Below are 22,305 nucleotides of genomic sequence, written 5' to 3'. Positions count from 1 at the left end.
ATGAATGAAGTTGAATGTCAAATGGCCAGCCAAGTCATTCGATAGTTTGGGTTTGTTCAACAACCAATCAGTCACCCTCATGTAGTTAACAAATTTCTATCACATGTCATGAAGGATTACCCCATGTTATTCCTCTTTGAACTTCAAGACTCGTGTGAAAGCGGCGAAGACATTGGCTTGTTGTCCATGGAACATGCCACCAATGATGATTTTGTATCTACCTAGCAGGTTGCATGTTTTTCAATGGCAAAAAGGGTATTTTAAAGGGAGAAGAAAGTTGGAGAGAAGCATGGAAAGACTGCAAGTGGATCAGAGAGAGAGTTGGTTCTTGCACTTGAAAAAATCTACATGTTGAAGAATATGGTATGTACTCAAGAGGATATGGTATATACTCAAGCTGGCCTTCTGGAGAATGCAAATAAGGTCATCGAGGAGTTATGATCCTGACAATCACAACATCTTCAATAGTAAAATTTATTTGATTATTTTTTATTTTATTTTTATATATTCAAAGGTCAACATTGTAACTCATTGATTATTCATTGATTTGTATACAATGTCAGTTCAAAGTTACTATGAATGAATTTTATATAAAGTCGTTTGTTTGTCATTTATCTGCATATAATGTTATTGATTGAATGTTTAAATGATTTGAATGTAAAACTGAAACCAATGCTCAATGTTTAAATTGAAATCACTCTCTTGCACTTTAAATGATTTGAATGTTCAAACTGAAAGCATTATTAAATGATTTGTATATAACATTATTGTTATATGTTTTCAAATCATTTAAATGTTTATTTGCTTACATTCACTTTTATTTGGGTTTTATATGCGAAAACCCATAATGAGTTTATATATGATTCGAGAAATTCATAAAAATATTTTTTTTGTATATTTGTCATAATTTCATAAATATTTAAATACGATATTTGTGATATCTATAAATTTGTAAATAACTTCATGCGAGGGTGTTCAATATATGCAAAAAAGTAAGATATTTGTGAAATTAGTGGTAAGTGTTTCACAAATACATTTATGCGAAATATTAACGTATATGAGAAAGAGTAGGATATTTGTCATTTTGATAGTTTCAGTTTCACCAAGATTTCACAAATAAATTTATGCAAGTTTGGGAGGTCTAAATTCGTATAAAAACATGCGATTTTAGAGTTGGATATATTCGATGGGCGCTACAACTTTATCACAAAAATGCCTAAATTCATTGTTTCAAAAGATAAAAGTGTCCTAATGATGTCGGATATTTGTGATTTTGGACATCAAGAGAATATAAAAAATTATAGAGTTTTTAGGAAATCACATCAAATCACCCTTAAAGTAACATCATTTTCCATTTGTTTCATCACCATGAAAGGGAAGAGTCTGGCAAAGGAAGGTGCATGGGTTTCTAAAAACTCTCCCAGTTTAGCCTTCTTATGAAAGTTCTTTCATATAGAGACAAGTACAAAAGTATTTACATATGAAAAGAGAAAGGTGGTGGGAAAAAATGAGACTCACTTGGGCCAGCATGATACTTCTCAGTGATTAAGTTTAGGGATGACAGTGGACCGGGGGAAAGCGGGGCCCCACCCCGCCTCGCTCCATTTGGACTGGGGATGAAGGGTATGAAACGGGGATGGAGGCGGGGACGAAGGTTAAAATCCATCCCCGTTCGGGGATGGAGGCAGGGGTGAATGTACCCTTTTCCTCCCCACGATCCCTGCCCCGCCCGCCTCATCGTCGTTTGAACCGGGGATGGAGGACATGAAACGGGGATGAAGGCGGGGTGGAGGTTAAAATCCATCCACGCCGGGGATGGAGGTTCTAATCTTGAGGCGGGGCGGGGGTGGAGACCTTGTCCCCCGCCCCGCCCCACCCCACTGCCACCCCTAATTAAGTTTGAATGTTTGTTCCACTAAAGACTCATTTTTCTTTTACAACTTTCATGGAAGAGTGCTGAGCTGACAATTTCTTTTCCTTTTCTACCATGAATGAAACAAACATCCAATCACCATGATGGAAAAGTGGCATACCAACCTTAAGTACATCGTTGGATATGCCTTGAATCTAGGTTTGGATCCCTGACCACATCACCGCTCTCCCCACCATATAAGAGGCTCTCATATGCACCCTTATATTAAGGGTGGCAATCGGGTCGGCTGGTCGGGTTGGTGGGTCAGAATACCTCAACACGAACACGACCCGTTTATTAAACGGGTTAGATGTAGCAAACACAAACATGACCCATTTATTAAACAGGTAACCCGATACGACACGGTTAACCCGTTTAATAAACGAGTCGGGTTGACACGATTACACGACACAGCGACCTATTTATTAAACGGGTCGACCCGATAACCGCACAGGCGCACACCACCACTGGAGAGGAGAGGTCTCGGGTTGCAGGTTGCAGGCTGACAAGTTCATGTAAACGGGTTGACCTGCCCACCTAACCCGTTTATTAAACGGGTCAAACAGGTTGGCGGGTTGGCATACCCCTAGCACGAACACGACCCGTTTAATAAACGGGTTAGGCGGGTCGACCCGTTTACGACACGAACCCGTTTAAGCCAAACCCTAACCCGGCTAAGAAGCGGGTTGGCGGGTCGGGTCAGATTTTTCCATCCCTGCCTTATATTCTCCACACAGACAATCAAACTGCTAGTTTAAGATAGAATGATAACCGCCCCTAGTTAAGGCAGCCTACACAGCTATACTTCACCCCAAAATGTCTCTCGTGCCCTCAATCCAAGATGTAGCATGTGTATGCGAGCACACATAAATTCAATCTAACATGTAGCATGCACGGGGCACACACACACAGGTTCAACCTTAAACTATCATGGATAAAGATAGCGAACGCACTTAAAGACACTCCTGAACTGACTGAGACCCAACTGATCAGGAATCTGTTGGAAACATAAAGAAACTTCAATGCCAAATTATGATACCCAATTAAGTTCAACATCTTGTGAAATGCCTAAACATGGTTATCTACAAAATCATAATATAACAAGAATTAACAGAGTACAAGAAATTCACGTGGATGGTGTTTCAGATTTTTAAGCGCAGTGGCGATTAATTACTGTCATCTGTTAAATGATGTGACTGATATGTGGCAAACCAAGAAAACATACAACATTTTTATGGTGCCACAACATTTGGTTCTGTTCTATCCATAGATATTGGCATCTTTGCTGGCTCAGAAATCTATATGAGCAGGCTCTAGTCTCAAAAGATTTTAGATAAACAAACAGAATTATCCTCTTGACAGTATTACATAATGCTCGGCCACATGAATGATTTATCAAAGAGAATTGGGCATCAAATCTAATCCTCGAGGATCTCCTTTTCTTGTGACTTCCATATCATAATGAATTCACTCTCAAGAGATCAACTTAGCCCCAAGTGTGAAACTTTGGGCTTCGAGAATTCAATAGCATTGGCAGTTGGGGCATTTGCAGTTTGGATTGCATGTCGAAGTTCAGTTAAAAAGTCCATCTGTAGATAGAAACATAATCATGGTTGGCATATACAAAGCACCCAAATAAATAAACGAGAGAGAGCTGATGAAAGGGACAGACCTGATGAGGAAGCTTTACAGATCCCCATGCTGATCCACTAGAACCCGAGTATACAACTGGTTTTTCTGGAACAAAATGATGACCAAAATCAGCATACAGCTGGAAATGCTAGAAAGAGTACAAAGAGGAGCTATGGTTTGTGTATATACTGATATAGAACCATAAATCACATACTGGAATAACTTTCCCCTTGGGATAAAGCAGGGTTACTGCTTTGCATGCTCTTGTTTTCTTTAATGATTGAAAATTTTGATTAACTGGAACATCACCACTACATGTAATTGAGAGGTTGAAACTGCCTATAAATTGTCTACGAATCACATGTATTAGGGCTGCTAGAAACACAGCAAGTGAATATTATTAACTGGTTGAAATGTCAGTGATAGAGTTATTAATGTTGGAATGTTGTTACACAAAAAGTAACTTGAATGTCACGAGGTCCTAAGAAATCAAGTAAACCAAATTTAGTTATACTAAAAAAAATTAAAGAAATGCTATGCGAACATTGGTTTTGGGAAAGAAATAAGGTGGACTGAATTTATTCTACCCTTTGCAGCAGCCTTTGAACTTTCAACAACCGATACATATCAAAAAGAGGGAAAAGGAACATCTTGTACTGTTCAACATGTATCATATCCTTTACAAAGTGACTTGCAAATGGAATGTGCAGCTGAACGTTTTGTTCACCCAGAAACCCATCCACACAGCATCAGCTAGTAACTTTATGCACTTTCATCAATAGATAGATAACTGAAAGGACATCCCAAGGGTGTTCAAGCATCAAAATTTGTGGAAGAGAGGGAGAAATAACACCTAAAGGAAGCCTATCAAAAGGAGAATAGATATGTGATAGATCCTAATGAGCAACAGATGCAGCAATATCAATTTATCAATCAGGTAGCAAAGCAGTCAGTTGACAATTCCAAAGGATCCCACTACGAGAGGAGAACATACTGGTGAAGGATGTTACAAGAGCCGCATGCTAGCAAGAGTCCTTAATAAAGATGAAAGAGCACTGGGAAGTTTGTTGACTTCCAACAAGAGATATCCTCAGAAGAGAGAGAGAGAAAATTTGAAGAGGAGCGAGATCAACAATGCACATTTGATGCTTCTGTTTAATTCTTTTAGAGAGTAAAAGATTTTTAACAATAGTTGCAAATACCTTGCACACTAGCTCATTGTTTGGGACCAAGATATTATGGAACAAGGCAGCTAATTCACATCCTTCTCCACATCACTGAAATTGATTAGATCCTTTATTAAATAGGCTAGTGCATGCACACTAAGTCTATGAATATCAACTTTGGCCAAGTTGCCTCAATCAGAAGGTTATTTAAGTTTCCTGGTTAGAAGGACCTGAAACATCTATAAATTGACAGCAGCGATATCCGGCACTTTCAGATGTTTCAAAAAGTAAATCTCACACACATCAAGGCACAAGCTCCTAAAATTCCTCTTCCTGAAAACCTACAATATACTCCATAACAAATTAGGACTAATGTAAGCTTTCAATAAAAAGCATAGAAAGAACACATACCAGCTATTCCTATTGATGGATCATTGCAAGAGTCCATGGCTGCAGCCCAACCTGCATCCAGGAAACATTAAAAGAAGAAGACAGGTTAAGATGTCTTAACAGATAATATGTGAGATATACAAAACACTCAACGTGGATGTTAAATGGATTGGTTCTTAGTTTTGCAAATAGCCAAGCCTCTTTTCAAAATTCCCTTGCTTTCTACCAGCTCAAACCCTTGACAGAGTCACTAACCACTAATGCAAAGGCCAGCTGGTACCCTCAAGGTTTTTTTTTCCTTTTTTGGGATAACAAGCTGGTATCCTTGACTTTCAAACCATAAATATATTTCCAAGATGTTGAAAATCTGCAATCAAATGAGGATTAAGAAACATATTCCAAGGAGACCACTTATCAAGATAAACATATTTCCAAGATGTTGAAAATCTGCAGTCAAATGAGAGTGAGACAACATATTTCAGGGGGGCACTTATCATATACTATTTTCTATTTTTTGTACCAAGCAATTCAATTAGTTGACAAATGTGGATGCACATAGTAACCTTCTTCCACATTTACAAAGCAAGTCATGAAAGTTGGTAGACGAAAGTAATTCACTTGCACATCTGAAATCTTTATGATATCAATGAAAAGCCCTGTTCTCCTAGGATATAGACTTTCCAATTAATAACAAAACAATCTTAAATAAATGAACACAAGCACGTACGCTCAATCATTAGTTGTACAGCCTCACTGCTGCTACATCCATCAATGACAATTAACCCTGAATTTGAACTCTCGCTTTGATGATTGCTGCTACCAGCATCTCCATGATTGGCAGCAGAGATGTTTCTTAAAGTAGATGGACCTTTTTCTCCATCATTGCCCTGGGAGCTGTTCATTCTATCCAATCGATCTGTCAACATTGGAAAAGAAAAGAAATCCAATGGGGTTAGAAGACAATCATGAGAAAACATGCAAGTGCAATTCCAAGCCATCAGCAGGAAAATTCTGCACAAGGATAGTTGGTATGCAAGTTGTAAAGGAATAAGAGCCTTCAAGCACGAACAAAATGTCCACCAAAAAGCCAAAATTGACAAGCACAAAGGGGCCACTATGGGCACACTCATAAAAGCCAAAAAGGGCACACACAAAGGAAGGCATAAATATAAAAGTAATTATTTTATTAATTCACACAAGTATGCAAAAAGCATACTTACAAAGAGGGGGTTCTCCCCTATATATATACAAGACAAGAGAGGGATCACATAGCCGTTGGAGCTAGTCCAATGGCTAGATTTCTAGCTGTTGGACTAGCTCCAGTCAACCATGTGTTGACCAAGACAAAAAAAAAACAAAAAATAAATAAATAAAAATTATAACAAAAAAAAGTATAGACAATACATATAATATATATATATATACATTATATATGTATAATTTAACACTCCCAACTTACGGTATAATGAGCAAAAGTTTGCTAAAGAAGTGGAATTTAGGAGCTAAAAGAGGGGTTTAGTAAACAAGTCTGCCAATTGGCATTTCGATGTGACATAGGGCAAATTAATGTTGCCTTGAAGATATTTCTTTTGTACATAGTGACAATTCATTTCAATGTGCTTTGTTCTCTCGTGAAACGTATGATTGTTGACGATGTAGATAGCACTCTTATTATCACAACACATCTTTAAAGCTCCTTTTATTTGAATTCCCATGTCAGCCAACCGTCTTCTTAGCTAGACCACCTCCATTGTAGTAGTGGTCATAGCCCAGTATTCAGCATCTGTTGATGAAAGGGAGACCTGCTGCTTTTTTAACCTCCACGAAAACAAAGATTCACCTAGAAAAATACAGAAACTCGTGGTTGAGTGTCTATCATTGAGATCATCTCTCCAGTCTACATCAGTATAAGCATTTAAATCTAATGCAGACAAAGAAGACATAAAAAGGCTTCTACAAATAGAAGTTTTAAAATATTTAATGATTTGCAAAACTGCTCTATGTGAACAAATGTATGAGCATGTTGAAATTGACTAGTTGTATGGACAATGTGAGCTATGTTTGGTCTAGTAATTGACAGATAAAAGAGTGCTCAAATCATCTATTGATAGGATGTTGGATCTTCAAGGAGCTCTCTATCATCAATTTTCATTTTGACATTAGTAACCATGGGAGTATCAACTCTCTTATCATTTGTAATTCCATATAGGTACCCCCTAGGGAATAAGCAACCTTAATCCCTCGAAAGTATCTTAAAAAAACTACATCAGTCATTAAAAAATAATTTTAAGAATCTTTTTAATATTTTCAACTCTTTGTTTGTCTCCCCCGGTGATAATCTTATTGTCCACACATAAGAGTAAAATGACAATATCAAACATAACTTCAGTAAATCCATCGTACCAAGCCTAGTGCTTGTTTCAAGTCATAAACTGTCTTACTTAAGCGAGGAGCCTTACCTTCAGGGATGCTCATACCAAGTGGAGACTCCATGTACACTACTTCAACAAGATCCCCATTAAGAAAAATGTTTTTAACGTTCATTTGGTATATGGGCAGTTCCTAATAGATGCAATTGTTATAAGGATCCTAACACTAACAGTGGTCATTCGGACAACATGAGCAAATGTTTCTTCATAATATATCTCATATTCTTGTAAGTATCCTTTGGATTTTACCTTGCATACCCACCCACATCCTAATGTTTCTTTCCCTGTGAAAGGTTTTGAAGAGTCCAAGTTTTGGCTTTTTCTAATGCCTCTAATTCTACTTCCATGAATTAACGCAATGCATGCCTGATATTTAGATAAAAAGGAATTGTAGGATATAATTTGTTTTGGGGGCTTTGATATTATATAGGATCTCCTAGATTGCATATCATCTTCATCTCCAACCATTGAATAATTTTCAAGTGCACATGGAGGTTTTTGAACCCTACGTCTACATTATTGCAAGTAGGTTCTATCACCATGGGGTTGCTCTTCAAAAGGCACTTCATCTCTTGATTCATCAATGTTCTCAAGACTAAACTCACAATCACAATCATCAAAATCATGCTTTGAAACAAAATAAAGTAGAAAAGAATACTCAGTTACTTAGATTTTTCACAATCAAAGATTTTTTTTTCCAAAAAGGACATATTTCTTGTAACATAAATTTTCATTTTTAGAATCATAACACCTATAACCTTTTTTATTATCAGCATATCCAAATAAAACACAAGAAATAGTTTTAGGAGAAAGTTTGTCATTTTTGTTGGTTAAGATAAAACACTTGCATTTAAAAACACTTAATCTGGAATAATCATGAGTGAGTTTGAAAAGTTTTCAATATGAGAAATATTTTGTAATGATGAAGATGGCATTTTATTTATAAGGTGCACAACGTTTAAAGTGGTTTCGGCCCAAAAAAACCTTAAAAACATGAGTTGCAATAAGTAAACTTTTTGTGGTTTCTACAATGTGCCTACGTTTTCTTTCAGCTAAGCCATTTTTTTGTAGTGTATGGGCATGATCTTTGATGTGTAATGCCATGTAAATTGAGGTAATCTTTAAAATATTATGACAAAAGATGTCCCCCTAAATCAGTGTGAAAGATAGAAATGTTATTATTAAACCTATTTTTGACTAAGTTATGAAAGTTTTGAAAATGCAAGAAAACTTTGAACATATGTCTAAGTAGATCCAAGTATATCTAGAAAAGTCATCAACAAATATCACATAATATGCATATCCACCTTTTGACATGATTGGTGCCAGACCCCAAACATCTGAATGAACTAACTCAAGTGGTCTAGTAAAAATAAAAGTTATTTCATGAAATGATAATTTCTTCATTTTGCTAAGAATACAATTATTACAAGTAAAATTATCAATATTACAAATGTTTTCTAAGCTTAGAAAATATAAAATTTTGGATACATTAGGATGTCCTAATCTTTTATGCTATAAATCTAAATCTAATTTTGGACATTACAACACAATGTATTCTTTAGTATCTCAAAAAAATTTATGTAGTAGAGGCATATTGTTTTATGGCCTTCTCCAATCAGCTTCCTTCACTGGTGATCATGCACCCAACAACCATTTGATGATAAGGAGACATTACAACCATGGTATGATATTTGAGAGACATATAAGAGGTTTAAATTCAATTCGAGAATATATCTAATTTTTGGAATTGAATTTTTTCTCTGGTGGACAATGATGAAGAAAGGTGTTTCTCTCAAGTACATTAGTATAATTAAAGATATGTATGAAGGAGTAATAACCAATGTCCGCACTTGTGGAGGGGTGACAACCAATTTTCCGATAACGGTTGGGTTACATCAAGGATCTGCTTTAAGCCCTTTCCTATTTGCGATAGTGATGGATGAGCTTACGAGATCAATTCAAGAAAATGTACCGTGGTGTATGTTGTTTGCTGATTATATTGTTTTGATTGATGAGTCTAGAGCTAGGGTTAATGCTAAGTTAGAATTATGGAGACAGACATTGGAAGCTAGAGGTTTTAAGTTGAGTAAGAGTAAGACTGAATACATGGAATGTCGGTTTAGTAAGCAACGAAGTAGTGATGGGAGTGTAGTGAAGCTTTGTGAGCAAGAAATACTGGTGAATGATTATTTCAAATATTTGGGATCCATCATTCAAAAGTATGGAGAAATTGATGGAGATGTAAATTATAGGATAAAGGTTGGGTGGATGAAATGGAAAAGTGCAACTGGAGTGTTGTGCGATCGTAGAATGCCATTGCGGTTGAAGGGAAAGTTTTATAGGACGACTATTAGACCCGTTTTACTATATGGTACGGAATGTTGGGCTGCCAAGAGACATCATATTCAAAAAATGAGTGTAGCTGAGATGCGGATGCTTAGATGGATGTGTGGAAATACAATAAAAGATAAGATTCGGAACGAGGAAATACGTAAGAAGGTAGGTGTTGCACCCATTGAAAATAAGATGCAAGAGAATCGTTTACGGTGGTTTGGACATATTCGGCGAAGGCCTAATGATGCTCCAGTTAAAAGGTTGGAGAAATGGGAAAATATATTAGTTAAAAGTGGTCGGGGTAGGCCTAGGAAGACTTGGATGAAGATGATAGAAAATGATATGAATGCTCTGAACCTCACCGAGGACATGGCATTGGATAGAAATGATTGGAGGAAAAGGATTCATGTGGAAGACCCAAAATGAATTTCTTTTTTGGTTCATATCGTTGACCCCAATTTGTTTTGGGATGAAGGCGTAGTTGTTGTTGTTGTTTGTTGTTGTTGAATTTTTTTACAATTTTGAAAGGTTTTTTCAAAATTATGTATTCATTTGATTTCAAGACATGTACCATCAACAGTGAAAACATTAGGCACACTTGAGTTGGTACAACAATCTGATAGAATATCAAAATTGGGGATCATATCAAACGATGCACCGAAATCAAGAAGCCAAGGAGACTTACCAAGATTAGAGTAAGATGAGATCACGACTCCGGTTGAAAGAGATGATCCTCTAACAAGAGGTTGAAGCGCTTCCACCAATTGTCATGAGGACATAGCTCCAACGGATGTATCTTAAGAGTTGTTCGCGTCCTTAGTTTCTTGAGGTGGACCAACTGAAGCCACCTTATTTTCTTCTCTTTTCCTTAACTTAGGACACAAGGTTTTAATGTGTCCCGGTTCATGGCAATAGTGACAAATGATTTTCCTTTTGTTATCATACTCATTGCCTTGTCTCTCAAAGTGAGGTGGTTTGTATGTACGAGTATAGGTTTTCGGCCTACATATGGCCAAGACGAATTCATCATCATTCATTACAACATCATCATCATGACTTGAGCTACACACACACACATATATCACGAGCAAGCAAAAAAGGAGTTTTTAGCCTCCCCTTAAGCCATGGAAAGTCTAGCGGTCGTTGATGAGCCCAAACAAGAGACCCAAGAACACCTATATTGATCATGGTGGTGGTCGTAACCGCCACTAAAGGCTTTTTTTTGTCGTGCCATGCATGGCCTCACGTCTGAGCATCGTCCAACGATACTCCCATATATATATATATATATATATATATATATATATATATATATATATATATATATATATATATATATATATATATATATATATATATATATATATATATATAGCAGGTGCACCTACTTCCTGATCAAGTCTGTTGGATCTGATTTTACTCAACAGCTGTGATAATTCAGAAAAAAAGAGAGTATTTCATGTCACATTTGTTGGATCAAATAAGACCCGATGGACTTGATTAGGGAGTAGGTGAGTTCAATGCACCATATATACATACATACATATGTATATGTATATGTGTGTGTGTGTGTGTGTGTGTGTGTGTGTCAGGCAAACTGAGGTCTAACAGCCAAGCCCCAGGCTAGACATGACTCATATACGGCCCTACTTCATCGTGTCACGGTATTTTCTAAAACTACTTCAGAAAGCCTTGTTTACTAAGCAAACCTAAAAATGTAGACACTGTTAGATAGTAGGATGAGACTAGGGCAGAAGAAAACGAGATAAAAGTTATAGGTGATAAAAGGAGCCGCCTTTACCTGCAATCTACAATTAGAATACATCCATAGGAAGTCTTCTACTTCAGCCACAATAAGAACAGTTTTGTAACCTAATCATATCTAGAAAATTCGGTAGACCCAACAAAAAAATGCACCACTGCCATTCAATTTGCTCCAGCCATCAAAGTTTTCCTTTTCCTATGGTTCTTGTCAGGGAAAGAAATGCCTAAGATCACCTGTTTTTGATGAAAAAGGTGTTAACCCTGTCTTTCACCAAAGGTTCCATGGCTAAGTAAACAATAGAAAGTGCAATCTAGTTGTCACAAGTTTTCAAGGAAACAACATCACATATTAAAATCACATGTAGATGCTGGAATGCTCAAATAATCAGAAAGGCAACCTACAAGTTAGAACATGGGAATTGAATTACTGCATATCAACAAAAGCCACGGCAAGAGAAAATTAAATGTGAAGCTAAATTGAAATAAAAACTAAATCAACAAGAATAGACTTCTCTTTAAATAAAACAAAAGAGCAGATTTTCAAGAAAACTATGTGATGGAATTTTCAAATGGCAAGAAAGGGAAAGAGAGAAAGAAAGAAGGTATGTGAATTTTATTGAAAATTGAAAGAGAGAAAATAATGAAGTGATAAAGGAACAAATAAAGTATCTCAGAATTGGTTTGGAATAGAAAAAATAAGAAGAACTACAAACAAATGAAGGGACAAGGTGGAAGCAGATAATAAGGCTAAGAATAATAAGGGTGATAAAAATAGATACAAATTTGAATTATTTGTTCATCCAAATCTAATCCATAAACTCCATACATGTAAATGATGCAAGAAAATACAATTGTGTATCATTGTAAGGTCATGATTTGAATTAAAAAATCCTCAAATTTGACACCAGTTCACCTAAAAAAGTAAGAGATTGACCATTAGGCAAACTCCAACCAGTATCATGCAGAAAAATACTAGAGAGAATAAAGTATGACTACAACCTAATTGATGAAAATAACAGAGTAACTGACCTCCAGATTTGCGCCTATTGAGGAGACGATTCCTGAAACAATAATGTGTCAAAAGATTCGAATAATGTCTATAAAGCATGATTTGCAAATATGAGATACTAGATGAACCAGAAATAAGCACATCTACAACATACAGATAGAACATAATTTGATAAGGCATGTAAACCTGAAATGCTGCAAAAACCTCCAACACTTAATACGATTGATGTTCTAAACTGGTTGAAGACATAAGTAGCTATTATGATGCTTTTAGTGAAAATTTGAACGTTATGTGCACCAGGTTCTCTTAGTGGAAACAAATTTGACCAAATCTAGTAAGAGTCATGTCATATAGACATGGAAAGAAGAATTGAACACAACATAGACATACTTTGGACAACATGAGGGTTTTGGAAAAATAGGATGCAAGGATGCAGCCGTGTGTGTGAGGGGGTATGGTTTTCATTAATAAAAAATTAGCATCTTACACAATAAAGCATGAACAATTGAACATCACATTAAAAGTGCAAATCCTTGAACAACAGTTCAAATACATGATAATTAATAGACATTAAACAACAATTCAAAGTTGAAAACTGCATAATCAATGACATTGTGAAAAGGAAAAAAACAACAATAACATAAAGGATCAAGATCATGATACAAAACATATGAAGTAAAAATATGTGTACCAACTATTTTCAACATAAGTTTGACCATATCAATGTCAGGCTGCATACAGTGCCTGTGCTGGTGTTGTACAATAGGTGAAGTGCCCATGTGACGTAGAATGAGAGATATTCTGGAAACTTAAATCCAAATATGACATGTTCATGACAGCCTACCATCCAAAACAACCATGTAGAAGAGGAGGAAAGATAAAGCAGCTTTATTTGGTTAGAAAATGAAGCCTTTACAATGGTTTGATTCAGTGATTATTATGAGTTAATGCAGTGTGGTATGTAGTATGTACACCAACGTATGAGCCTTTCAATGATATTATAGTTAGTTTTGGGTTTTTATAATTAAATTCCTGTAATGGAGTAGAGATGTAGAGGTAGCTATATCAGTTTGGCAGTCTGCAAAAACTGCTCCGATTCTTACTTTTAATGGTCATTCCACAATTCTTTTCTTTATGAGGTCCATTCTCTTGAAGCAACAGGTTATATTGTTAATCTCCTTTGGACTTGTTGCCGAAACATAAGATCTCTAAGGACAAGGTACACTGAAAAATGAGGAAATCAAATTTTTTTCTTAGTGTTCCATAACTACCCTGACAAGCGCATAATTGGTGAGTCACCCAGGCTTAGAGTGTTGAATATATACTTGCTCTATATGCAACTATAAATAAAAGTTTTTTTAATCTTTTCTTTTCTTTCTTTTTTTGGCTAGCCAATGCATTCATATTTGTGAAATGCAGGAATCAATGTGTGCAGAATACCATCAACAAAGGGGCATTTAAATCCCTCGGAGATCAGTGGATGAAAGAGTCGTTGATCTCTGTCTGACACTCCCCTACTGAACAAGAGATCTGTGGATCTTTCATCCAACCCCTTTATATGAGGAAGTTAAAGTCCATGATATAAAATCTGGTGCTTAAATGCACCCAGACCTTGGCATGGGGACCACACCACATCAGTGTGCCCCACTCCAGCTCAGATCCTCCGATCTGAGGTCTGAGGCATTCAAACACACCTTAAAGGCTTTGATATTGATCCTTCGGGCATGACGTCAATTTACATCATAGCTATAAGAGTAATAAGCATGTGTGAAAAGCAATATGCAAATGGAGAAGCTAGAAGTGATTTCTTTTTTCGAAAAGGGAAAATAACAGTGTTCAAGAAATGGCTTAATTCATGAAACATGAAGCACTTAGAAAGCAGAAAGGGAACTGAGTAGGAAGCGACAAAGAAGGAGAGAAGGAAGTGGCATAAAAAGTAGATAAAACCTGTGCTTTTAATTAAGAACATCACCAACTATGATGAAAGGATGATGTTGAATCAGCCTCTTTCGACATCACATACATAGTTCGCAGATTTGGCATAGTCAATAGTTTTATTTCAAGGCCATCATTGATATCACCACTTTTAAGCTTTTCTACCAGAAAATATTTATCATATATGCAGGTTTTATAACCAAAACATAACTTCTTAAAAAGAAAGTATAACACTTCCAACATGAAAAGTGCATTTCTGACATGAAGGAAAATGAATTTTGTACTAGGAAAAGCAAGCTTCACATTCTATTGAAGTAAACTGCTCCTAAAGCTTCGAAGCAAGAAAAAATCATGTGGGCTTCCACTGCAAGCTTCCAAGTAACTATAATCTGCGCTATTGTGTTCCATGAGCAACTTCTAGTACATGCACCACATTGATCAACAACATGTACCACCCACCAATACATCAAACCGAAAATCCTTAAACAGGAACACAGCTTCAGCATATACTAGAAATAAAAAGAAATGCACATGGTCTAAGGGGAAGCATGGCATCACAGAAAGCAATCAATCCTTGAAAATTAACAATAGAAATCGATATTGCATGTTAAATTCCGCGCGAAATTCCAGGGGTTGGATCTGTCGAAATAAACAGACTAACACAAACCAAACTAATTAGCTTCCAATGCTAATAAATTCCAAATACCCACTTTCACAATATTCAACAACTTACCCATCTAAAGACGATAGAACACATAAAAACCGGGATCACCAACATTCGCATGAAAGGAGAGGCAAGATTAAAAGGCACTAAAACATCCACTTATCATTTAGATCCAACATGAACAAATAATCCAAATTTCTACTTGAAACCCACTAAAAACCGCCCCCCACCTTCTCAATCTTTCACTTCCAAGTCCCTAAAACTACGATTTTTGCTAGAAATAAAAATTGTAACGACACCCACAAAAGCAAAAGGATCGGTAAGAGAACAAGGTCCACCTTCATATTTAAATCCATGAATTCAACGCCCCAGTTTTACAGAAGACAGAAATGAACGAAAGAAATAAAAACTCTGAGAGAGAATATGAAGAATGGTGGTACCTGGGAGGAGGGGTGTATCGCTTGATGGAGGGATCAGAGGTAGGATTCTCAAGCATCGTCCCCTAAACAGAACCAGAGACGGACACAGGTGCCTTTGACACCCCCCAAACACGATGGGAACGATAAATCCCACCAACGATTTGAAGGGTCAAACCCTCCCCTCCCCCTTCTTCCTCGACCAGTCTGTTCTAGCCAACTACCTCCCTCCTGTTACCCCGCACCCTTTTTCTCCCATCTTTTTCTTTCCCCTTTCTTTGGGCTTCCGCAGAATTTCATTTTCCCATGCTTTTTCTTTCTCAACTATTTTTCCCAGGAGTACGTCATCCGATTCACGTCAAGGCTGAGGGCCCGTTTGTTTCTCGGGAAATGGCCCTTTCCCTCGGGAAAAGGGTTGTTTTCGCACAGGATGTGAAACACATGCAGCCCGTCGGCAGCCGGGTCTGATAGACAGCCAGTAGCGCTGTCAATGAGTCGGGTACCGAACCTGATTTTCTGAGTATGGGCATAAAAATTCTGACCCCAATATTATTCGGGTCAATCTGAACCCTACCCAAGTAATATGCAGGTTGGGTTTGAGTTATGATTTTTGCTGGATATTCGACCTAACCCGGCTTTTTTGCCAAATATCCAACCCGGTCCAAATGTATTATATGTATTTTTAGTAAAAGTAGGCTTCTAAAATTATAAGGATCCGGGTTCAGATCCATTTTCTTGACCTAGCAAACAGGTACCTGACCCCATACGAGTCGGGCCCACCCTGCTTATTGCAGATCCAGCCCGATAGTAGTCGGCTAATCGGGCTTTTAACAAGGTCCAGCCCATTAGAAAATGGATGGGCCTAGCCCAACATAAGTCAGGTAGCCTGAGCCCAACCCAAACCAATACTAGTTGTGTCGGGCTTATCTCAGGCCTGTGGGGACTTATTCAAACTGGCCCGGCATAGCCCGATGGCCACACCTAAGGGCTGTGGCAATGTTGTCAGTATCGGTGGTCCATATGTATCGTATCGGCATAAAATCATATGCATCACTCCTGAATCGGATATTTTTTAATAAATATAAAAAGTAGTAAATTTTTAATATTATTTAATAGTTTTAACATGTGTTACTATTGACACGTAATATTTTTTATTATTTTTTGCTAATAAAGAATGATTCACTTGAGTATCGTATCAGCCGATACAGCTGAATCGTTGGCCAAACGATTCAGGGCGGATACCCATGCTGACAACATTGAGCTGTGGGAAAGTATCTGGTCCACATGGTCAGTAATGGGCCTCCTTATAAGGCTGTCCTTTTTAGTATGAAATAGTTCTCCTGGGGCCTTCCTGTGGAAGCATTTTCTCGCGAGAAAACATTGGCCATATAGGGGCCCTGAGTAGGGGTGTCAACGGGTCCGGTTTGGTTCGATTCAGGTGGAAACAGACCTGGCCTCAGTTTATGGGTATAGTATCGGGTCTAGACTCGAGTTTAATCGGACAAACCATAAGAGAAACCATACCCAGACCCGATAAGAACTACATGAACCAAACCCGGCAGTAGCCAATAAAACCATATTTTTTTATCATTTTTACATTGAAAAACTATGGGTCTTAATCAGAACTCTGGTCGGGCCTCGGTCTGGAATAAAATTTCACAAATTATACCCATGTCCATGTATTAATCAGACCTTCGGGTACGGACTCATGTCTTAATTGGGTCTTCTTATTTATCACTATACCCGGACCCTATATGGTTTAGTTTGGATACTGTCTGAATAAACCCCAACCCGTTGACACTCCCAGCCCAGAGGTTTTTCAAGGGCAGGAATTTTCATATATACAAAGGGCACTTCCCTCCCAAACCCATGAATTCTTTGTTTCTTTTCCTTTCTACTTCTATTCAAATTGATTTGTATCCGTAACCACAAATACACCGATATTTATTGCAACGTTTTCAAAAGCCAAATATTATATTTAACAAAAAGTGATATTTCCAAAATATCGTTTATTTTAAAAAATATAACATTTCCACCATGATAGTAACATGATAAAAACATTTATCTGGTGCTTTTATATTCAGAATCACATAAAATGCAGCGCCGCTGCATCATGCATTGTCCACACAGCCACTCATCTTGGCATTTCTTGAGATGGGTGTGGTCTCTATCTCAAGAAATGTTGAGATGGGTGGCTGTCAGCTTAGTTGCATAAAAAATGCCCTCCATATTAATTATATTTTTAAATATCTTTTCTACCAAGACTCACTCAAGTCAATCAAGTCCTTGGCTCCTTGCAACCAAAGCAATTTCACTATCAAACATACTTAGGGCCTGTTTGGAATATGCAGCTGGAATGGGCGTTTGCGCAGTTTATGCATTTGAAGAAGTGGCAGCTGCCAAATCCATGATTTAGTGTAAATACAAAGTAGAAAGGGCCTCACTTCCCATCTCAAATAGGGGTGGCAAAACGTGACACGACCCGCCAACCCGCCTCTTAGGTGGGTTCGGGTTGGGCTTAAGCCAACCCGTTTAATAAATGGGTCGACCCGCCTAACCCGTTTATTAAACGGGTCGGGTTCAAGTTGGGGGTATGCCAACCCGCCAACCCAGCTGACCCGTTTAATAAACGGGTTAGGCGGGCGGGTCAACCCGTCTGCCGACCGCCAACCCGTCGACCCGCCAACCCATCAACCCGACCCGCGAACCTGAGAACCCGTTTACCCGACCCAACCCATTTATTAAATGGGTTGGCGGGTCGTGTCGGGTTACCCATTTATTAAACGGACCGGGTTCGTGTTTGCCACAGTCGACCCGTTTAATAAACAGGTCGGGTTCGGGTTGAGGTATGCTGACCCGCCAACCCGACACGATTGCCACCCCTAATCTCAAGTGTATAAACGCCCATCCCAACCCCGAGATTCCAAACAGGACCACCAAAGTAGTTTGACCAAGATTTTACCTCAGGACCACCAAATGCATAAATGCCCATCCCAGCGCCGAGATTCCAAACAGGCCCTTATTGACTTTAAGATTCCATTTAAGAGATATTTTCTTACCTTAATGCCTTCTAATATTTACAAAAAAAAAATTCTAACAATAATTCAACCAAAATTACCTTTTATATATTAAAATATAAAAAAGGTTTTATTGATTAAAAATTCAAAAAACTCATGTTGCTATATCCTATTATACAGTCTTCTAAGCTGTGTTCCTTGAGACTATCATAATTTGTAGTTAGCCAATTTGTTCCTTGAGACTATTATAATTTGTAGCTATCCAATTTGTTCCTTGTAATTCTTGGATTAGGATTAGCCTTTATAATATTATATTGGTTGAGAACATGCCAAAGATTTAAGTCATTAAACTCATTTCTATAATTGTAATCGATGTTTAGCTGAATCCAACAGATGAAACTTGCTCTGAGCATGGTCATTAACCACATAACTCCACTGTGCATCTGACATCGACATACTTGATACCATTTAAAATGGGGTCTATAGACTAAAACCTACAAGAACATTTCCCTGTAAATTATGCTTTCTTGTGAGAGTGAACTTCGACATACCTTCAATTTGGTAGCTATCGTTACAGGATCTTGGTGCCGATCTGAATTTTATTGTAATGCATGGACATTTAAATAAGTGTTAACAAAGGATTCTTGTTCTAGGGCATGGTCTCTTTCAAATTGGATTAAGATTTACTGAAAATAAATGTATTGTCCTCTAAAAAGAGCCTGTTTTTGCAAAACCCCCACAAATATGCTAAGATTTTTTACATGTGCAAAATCATTGATTTTTTATTTATTTATGATCATTTTACCTTTCTCAACATATTTGTATGGATCGCTTGACATTCGCACAAATATCTTGTGAACCTTCTTACATTTGCATAAATATGTTACGAACCTCCACCTCCTAACGCGCAAAAATATGTTGAAAATCAAATTAAGGATATTTACATGATATTTATAGGACCTTCCGATATTCGCATAAAATATCTTATGAATATGTAAAAGTTTATAGTCGCATGGTTTCATACTTGTATAATACTTGAGTTTTTTTTTTGCGACTCTCTTTGCCCCTCTAGCGAACCCTAATTATGTGTTATCATTCAGCTCTTCATGATTCTTAGGTGATTTGTATGAATGTCGTCTAGTCAACACAACTATCATGTAAATCTTCTCAATGATTTTTATCATATTTGGAGGTTCACATGATAATTATGTGAATGTTGAGAGATCCACACAAATGAAAACGAAAAGATGTGGCAAGTATGAATCTTCTCAATGAGTTTCCTCTTTCGAAGGTTCACAACATATTTGTGTAGATGTGAGAAGGATAGCAAGATAACTGATGGATTTTTGCCATTACATTGTGTTTACCCTCCACCTATTTTTATTCTGAAGGCATAATCATCTATCATATTTATAAGAAAGCAAGAAAGACACCTAAAATGAATACAATACTGGAGTGACAGGACCTAGGGCTGGTTCCACCTTAGAAACAACAACGATCGTTAGCATACAATTACCATCGCAACAGGATACTTCCCACCAAAACTCAGTCCAACCTATGGTCCAGATTGCCAAGCAGAAACTGGAGTATGGGACGGCGAATAGAGAGTAAAAAGATCCTTCAATATATTTTTCAATGTAAGAAATTTACCTATGAAGTGCCATCATCATCTTTGCCAGGGTAACCAAACTTATTACCTCAATAAGTGTTTGTCTAACCATTTTCTTTGCACTAACATTGGGTTATGGTGTTGCCCCTTTAGTTTCCTGAGTTTGTATGGGAGCAACTTGTGATGGTTGTGTTGTTTGTGTGGTTAACAGTGTTTGTGAGCTGACAGGCTATGTTACACAGACTCTTTTAACAAGGCACCACACGCGTGTTGCACCTACACCTATGTAGGTGTGATACTTGGACACAACTTTCTTTGTGTTAGGTGAAGTCAAAGGTCAATTTCTATTTAAAAGTAGATTCATTTAACCCTAATTAAGTCCATTTTTATCTATATTATATATATAAACACATAAATGCACACAAATACACACAATGTTAACTTTAAGCTATTAAAATTATATATATACTCCTCACACCCCGCACCTAAGTTTTTTTAAAGTGCCGCATCTGCATCCACACCCGCACCTATGTGACATAGGATACATGTGTTGCCAACATCCTACAAGTTTATAAACCAAAACACAAGGATGCAAATATAATTAAATCATGAATAGCTTCTCAAGGAACCAAATGAATCGAAGAAAAGACCAGTGTGTTTGCTTTTTAAAGAATCTATACACAAATCTTTTACAATTCTAAGTAGCAAACTATCAAAGCTTATGGAAGGACACCTGTCTTGCCATATCTCAGATCTCGATATAATAACCTAGTATTGCCTTTGATGTTGCAATGTTGTTATTTGTATTTTTGGCATCCTGTAGACATTGTCATCTTTAGCTTAGTCTATCTTTGGTAGCTTTGCAGTTTCCTTTTGCTGCTTCTAGCGTGCATATATTGTAATCTCTTGGCACCAATACAAAGACAAGATAAGTATTCTTGCTTTACATAGTATCAGAGTCATTGGTGCACAACCCTAAAACGCTGCTACCTTTCTTTTCACAACCTAAACATTGTTTCTATCCATGTCTTCTTCAAAGAAAGAGATCGCTAACAATGATGCTAACTCGCCCTATTTGTTGGCCTCATCGAATAATCCAGGCACACCATTGGTGTCATGCCTTCTCAAAGGTGAGAATTACCCCACATGGCGACGAGCCATGCTTAATGCGCTCTGTTCCAAGAATAAACAAGGTTTCGTTGATGAAACCATTCCTCAATCTGCTGCTAAGTCAGCGAATTTGTCATCTTGGAAGAAATGCAACGCTATGGTTACGACTTGGATCTTCAACGCATTGGCCCCTGAGCTCCATGATAGTGTTTCCTACCTAAAATCTTCTGCGGTTTTATGGCGAGATCTAGAAGAACGATTCTCTCAAGGCGATGCTTCCCGCATCCAAGAGTTAAAACGTGATCTGGCAAACCTCCGTCAAGGAGACACCACAGTTGCTGATTATTTTACTCATTTTTTTCCATCTGGGACAAATTGATCATGTATACTCCACAATCGCAATATACTTATGGTGCTAGTAAATCGATGATAGAGCATCGTGAGACAGAGAAAATTCACCAGTTCCTGCTTGGGCTTAACAACAACCTCAATGCCATTCGATCACAAAATCTGAGTAGTGAACCACTGCCATCCTTGAGCAAGATATACTCCCTCGTCTTTCAAGAAGAAAAACAGCAAAGCATGGTGGAGCGACGAGTAACTTTGGAGTCTGCAACATTGCTATCAAAGGGAGAACATATACAGGGATGGTCACACACAAAAGGAGACACCACAGTCAAGCAATATGTCCAGCAACCTGATGCACAACACAATGGTTACTGATCTGATCTCAATGGTGGAAGAACTGGCAATAATAGGTACTTCTGTGACCATTGCCATAAACAAGACCATAGTCGAGAACGGTGTTATGAGCTTGTGGGATATCTGGTAGATTGGGAAGAAAGAAGCAAGTCTGGAAGAAAGGGCGCAAATCGACGAATTGAGAGAGCCAATAATGCTACCAATGAATCCACA

The 22,305-nt window shown here is 37.5% G+C and overlaps 1 protein-coding gene across 1 annotated transcript; it reads right to left on the bottom strand.

Annotated features, from left to right (window-relative positions):
- Window positions 1–3,052: 3,052 nt before the first annotated feature.
- LOC149830443 (uncharacterized) lies at window positions 3,053–15,902 on the bottom strand. Its single transcript, XM_090016520.1, has 6 exons — window positions 15,679–15,902; window positions 12,660–12,691; window positions 5,828–6,016; window positions 5,122–5,172; window positions 3,585–3,649; window positions 3,053–3,501 (listed from the first exon to the last, which is right to left on the bottom strand). The coding sequence occupies exons 1-6, from the start codon at window positions 15,732–15,734 to the stop codon at window positions 3,394–3,396; spliced, it is 501 nt and encodes a 166-aa protein (XP_089872646.1). The 5' UTR covers window positions 15,735–15,902; the 3' UTR covers window positions 3,053–3,393.
- Between the last annotated feature and the right edge of the window lie 6,403 nt (window positions 15,903–22,305).

The sequence above is a fragment of the Nuphar pumila genome, chromosome 8 (genome assembly GCF_984573655.1).
Source record: "Nuphar pumila chromosome 8, dmNupPumi1.hap1.1, whole genome shotgun sequence".
In the NCBI taxonomy this organism is placed as follows: Eukaryota; Viridiplantae; Streptophyta; class Magnoliopsida; order Nymphaeales; family Nymphaeaceae; genus Nuphar; species Nuphar pumila.
The sequence above is the reverse complement of the archived record's forward strand: the minus strand, read 5'-3'. Positions and strand labels throughout refer to the sequence as shown.

Excerpts from the sequence above, each read along its gene's own strand:
- LOC149830443 (XM_090016520.1), bottom strand. The coding sequence starts at position 15,734 with ATGCTTGAGAATCCTACCTCTGATCCCTCCATCAAGCGATACACCCCT. Across the intron at positions 6,017-12,659 it reads CAATAGGCGCAAATCTGGAG|ATCGATTGGATAGAATGAAC; the intron begins GTCAGTTACTCT and ends CAATGTTGACAG. Across the intron at positions 5,173-5,827 it reads TGTACAACTAATGATTGAGC|GTTGGGCTGCAGCCATGGAC; the intron begins GTACGTGCTTGT and ends TCCTGGATGCAG.